Source organism: Halyomorpha halys, unplaced genomic scaffold (genome assembly GCF_000696795.3).
Source record: "Halyomorpha halys isolate HHAL.00 unplaced genomic scaffold, Hhal_1.1 Scaffold206.1, whole genome shotgun sequence".
Lineage (NCBI taxonomy): Eukaryota > Metazoa > Arthropoda > Insecta > Hemiptera > Pentatomidae > Halyomorpha > Halyomorpha halys.
In genome coordinates this window covers 70,912-75,335 of record NW_027108531.1, presented here as the reverse complement: position 1 = coordinate 75,335, position 4,424 = coordinate 70,912, and the positions used below count along the sequence as shown (strand labels likewise).

At 27.3% G+C, this 4,424-nt stretch overlaps 1 protein-coding gene across 1 annotated transcript in view; it reads right to left on the bottom strand.

Moving 5' to 3' along the window:
• The window catches only part of CenB1A (Centaurin beta 1A), a gene marked incomplete in the record, with an annotated part of 29,502 nt that extends 25,692 nt beyond the window's left edge, over window positions 1–3,810 (bottom strand). The window contains 7 exon segments of the mRNA XM_067046849.1: window positions 2,013–2,211; window positions 2,453–2,548; window positions 2,620–2,692; window positions 2,783–2,938; window positions 3,014–3,246; window positions 3,323–3,380; window positions 3,500–3,810. Coding sequence (XP_066902950.1) covers window positions 2,013–2,211; window positions 2,453–2,548; window positions 2,620–2,692; window positions 2,783–2,938; window positions 3,014–3,246; window positions 3,323–3,380; window positions 3,500–3,552 — 868 coding nt within the window.
• Between the last annotated feature and the right edge of the window lie 614 nt (window positions 3,811–4,424).

The following is a 4,424-nucleotide window of genomic DNA, read 5'->3' as shown; positions in this document are numbered from 1 at the left end:
CAAAGATGGGCAAAAATTAGCTATTGTTGAAACTAATAGCTAAAATTGCCATGGTTACAACCCTTATTCATTAATGAACCATTGATAAGTAAATATCGTAACCATGGCAATATTAGCTATTAGTTTCAACAATAGCTAATTTTTCTCCAACTCTAGTAAAGCATGAATATTTTCTTGAGATACTTAACATAAAATTTAAAATATAAGAAGATGGTCAGGGTAGTGATAAAAAAAAGAACAAATAGTTTATAACTATTAATTGTCCGATGTTTCGACCCACTTTGCAAGGCTTCATCAGGGGTAAAAAGATACAAAAAAAAAACAAAACAACAACTAAGACCAAAACAAGAATAAGGTAATTTGAGCTAGGATAAATATTATGTAAAACTAAAGTGATAAGAAATTACATATAAATAAAAGAATGAGGAAATAATAAATCAGGACCACCTACCAATTGTCGAATTGTCACCTTCTGTTCAACCTTTCGCTATGAACAGGTAGATGGTCCTAATTTGTTCTTTGCTCATTTATTGTCATTTAATATAATTATTATTGTTTTTATTTATATTTATTCTTTCAAGACGTTTATTTAATCTCTACTTTCTTCATTTTTTTTTTTTTGGTTTTGTTTTATCTACGTCTCCTGTACTTTTATAACTGTATATTTTACGTATTTCTTATTCTCATCATTGTTTATTCAGGTTTATTTTATATTAATATTATTTTGTCTTCCTTCCTTTTATTTATATTATATTTCTTATCAATTTATTTTTACATAATATTTATCCTAGCTTAAATTAACAAAGTTGAAGCCCTGGAAAGTGGAGCGAAACGTCAGACAATAAATAGTTATAAACTATTTGTTCTTTTTTTAAGCACTACCCTGACCATCTTCTTATATTTTAGTTTTATAGTCAACTATATATATAAACATAAAATTTAATTGCTTTTTTTTTTCTTTTCATTTTATCACCTTAATATAAAGTAAACAAAAGCTGATAGATAATACCTTATCTTTAGAAAAGTTAAAATAATTTAAAAACATATCAATTCAATTAGATGAAATACTACAAAAATCAAAATTAAATAATTTATTATTCCTCTTGAATAACTCAAGATAAATATATTCTATTGAACTTCAATAGATCAAAAATAACCATACATTGGACAACAATAATTTATTCTAGTAATGTATAATGTAATATAATACAACATGACTAAAATAATGTATTTATGTGAATAATAAAGAATGAATTTTGCCTTGGGATGCTTAACCAAAAAATTTAATTGCTACTTTATTTTTTTTAATTTCACTAAATCACCTTAATATAAAATAAATAAAAGCTGATAATATCTTATCTTAAGAAAAGTTAAAATAATTTAAAAACGTCAATACAATTAAATGATATAACGATGACAACTACAGAAACCTTTAGATAAAGACATTCTATAGAACTTCAATAGATTAAAAATTTCTATACATTCGAAAATAATGTATTCTAGAAACCAAATATGTATGTACACATGTGTCTAATCATGCAAATAAATACAAAACAAACTATTGAAGTGTTACCTATTGTATGACAAAGAATGAGATTCGGCTCTCTAAAGACGTTTTTTACTTTACAAATAAAATTGAATACTATTTTGAAACAAAACTCAATGCGTATTCGTTATGAAACCTATAAATTATATACATAGTATATATACAACATTATTATAAGATGTAATTAAACATCTTATAAGAAAAAAATACAGTTTTAAAAATAATATTGAACATATGAATACATAAATCTTAGATTTTAAATTTTCTAAAAATTCTCAAAATATTTTTTTTAAGACCATACAAATGTAATATTAATTATATTTCTTATATAATACATAAATATGTATTTCAATGTTAAAATTATTATTTTCTATATGAATAAAACAATATGCCTATATACAAAAATAATCATAAACAATAAGTATAAAATGGACAGTACTTGAAAAAACAAATATTCAATATTTACCTGTTCTTTTCCGATAAACTAACTGATTATTTTTTATGCAAAACCAACGTCGATGCCAAGTCTTAAAAGCATTTGAAGTTCTCTTAAACAAATAACCTTGAATGGTATCATTTGAAGCTTTATCGGAAAGGGTAACAAGAGAATGGCGTTCTCCAAGAGTTTTTTCTAATTTTGATGTATCTGTTCTCATCTGTACAATCTAAAGGGAGGAAAAAAAAAATCAATATAAATTTTTAAAATTTAGGAAAATCTTATAAAAAAAAAAAAGTTAATATACAAACCCTTCTATAAATATCCCTGTAACAAGAAAACATTTGGGATAGAGAAAAAGCTTTGTTGGCATATTTGAGTCGTTAGTTAACAGGTGAGTCATATCAGTGTGATAAGAGTTTGAATACTAAGTTAAAACTAGACAGGAACAAATAGGTGATGATACATACCTCGTCATCTAAGTTTCTTAAGAACGACTGCATTCCTTCACAAAGATCAGATCCCTGATGGAAGTATGTGTTACAAGCCTGCATATACGACAACAACTAAAAAGAATAATAAAATCTAAAATCCGTTTTAAAAATATAAATATATATTAAAAAAAATTTATACTCACAGTTCCAAGCACTTCTTGTTTCTTTCTTGCTTGTAACATACTAACTGTATACACATGATCCAACACTGTATGTCTAGATAGAACAAAATGCACTTTAAAAATGAAGTAATACACTAAACATTAATAACAAAAAATCAATATAAATATTTATGTTGTTTTATACCTAAAACAAGTAACGGTAGCTTGAAGTATTCCATTTGTTTGTTCTATATCAACTGGTTTGGTTTTCGGTACTTGAGAATGACGAGAAAGTGCTATGTCTAAATCACCCGATATCTTGTCAAAATGTTGTCTAGACTCCCAAACTCCTTTTATGTCTCTAAACGGAACACAGCTCATTATGAAAAAAAAAATACATGCTTAAGTCTTCACATTAATAAAATATGCCAATTACTCTTTGATGAAATTCGTCAAATTCTTCAGAACTGTCCGAGACGCTTGATCCAACAGAATCGATTGAAATTTATTCATTTCTTGAAGTCCTTGTATTATTTTATTCAAATGTGATGCGGTTTCTGGAACGTCTCGAAAGCAAGAGCTCAGGTCCCATAAGCTATTTGTAAATATAGTTTGTTGGGTCGTAAATGTTTTTCCACTGTCTAGCATAGCTCCACATGCTTTGAGAACCTACCAACGAAACATAAAAACATGTAAATAAAATTAAACTCAGATTTAATGTTTAAATAATATTTAATCAAGTTACTTTTTCCAGTTTATGTTCTAAAATTTCTATTTGGCTCTCTTCTTCTGCTAACTGAGACCTGTAAATGACAAGATGAAGTTATAATAAAACTTAAAAACAATAACTGAGTTTATCATTTTAAAAAAATGGAATATATTATAGGTTTATGACCACTTGTCACAACACAATAACAAATACCTGAATTTGGGAGAGTCTTGAAGGCATTCTTGAAATAAAGTGGATGCTACCATTTTTACGTTTATGAAATCAGAAACAATTAACAAAAGACCATAATTGAACAGTTTAAGAATGACTCATTCCTGCAGCCTAACCACAACGTACCTACTACGTTGGGGTTCAAAATACTAGACTCCAATCATCTCTATCAGCTGGAATTGAGGCCGAGACACGAAAGCGTAACGTCATAATTATATCACTACTTCACAAATTATTCCTTCATGGTACATTAGTTTTAGGGAAAAAATCTCTTTAAGATGTCCATTACGTAGAAATGAGCCCGAAGCATAAAAACTCTCACTATGAGGAGTTAATAAAACGAATCGTTAAATCTTCCAACTCATAATTTTAAAAATAATTATTATTACTCTTATTAAGTTAAATTTTTGAATAAATTCAAACGATTTTGAGTTCAGCCTCGAATCTTTTTAGTTTTCTAAATTTTTTATTTACAAACTCGACAGATTGAAGGCAACACTGCATTGTTTAGGGTCCAGTTGAGTCTCAGGTTGTGTCTTGTCACCTGTCAAACTGGACAGTTTGGTTTGAACTGATAATCTATAGGTTGTGAATCTAAGTGAAAAACAGATATATTAAATAATCGTTTAAATTAATTAGTGTTTTATAGTGAATCTGAAAACAATGCCAATGGATTTGGTGTTTATGTTGATAAGGTACATAATTAGTCTGTCTCCCCACAGCTTCTCTCTTCTTTTTCAATGATAATACAATTTTTCTGTATCATTTTTGACTGCACAAATGCTATAAATGAATTACTACTTTTGAAAAATTAAAACTTCTTTTTTAACAAACTTATAATGGAATGTATGTCAGGTCCACTTAACTTCAATCATTACCCTAGTTTTATACTACCCTCATTTGAGGC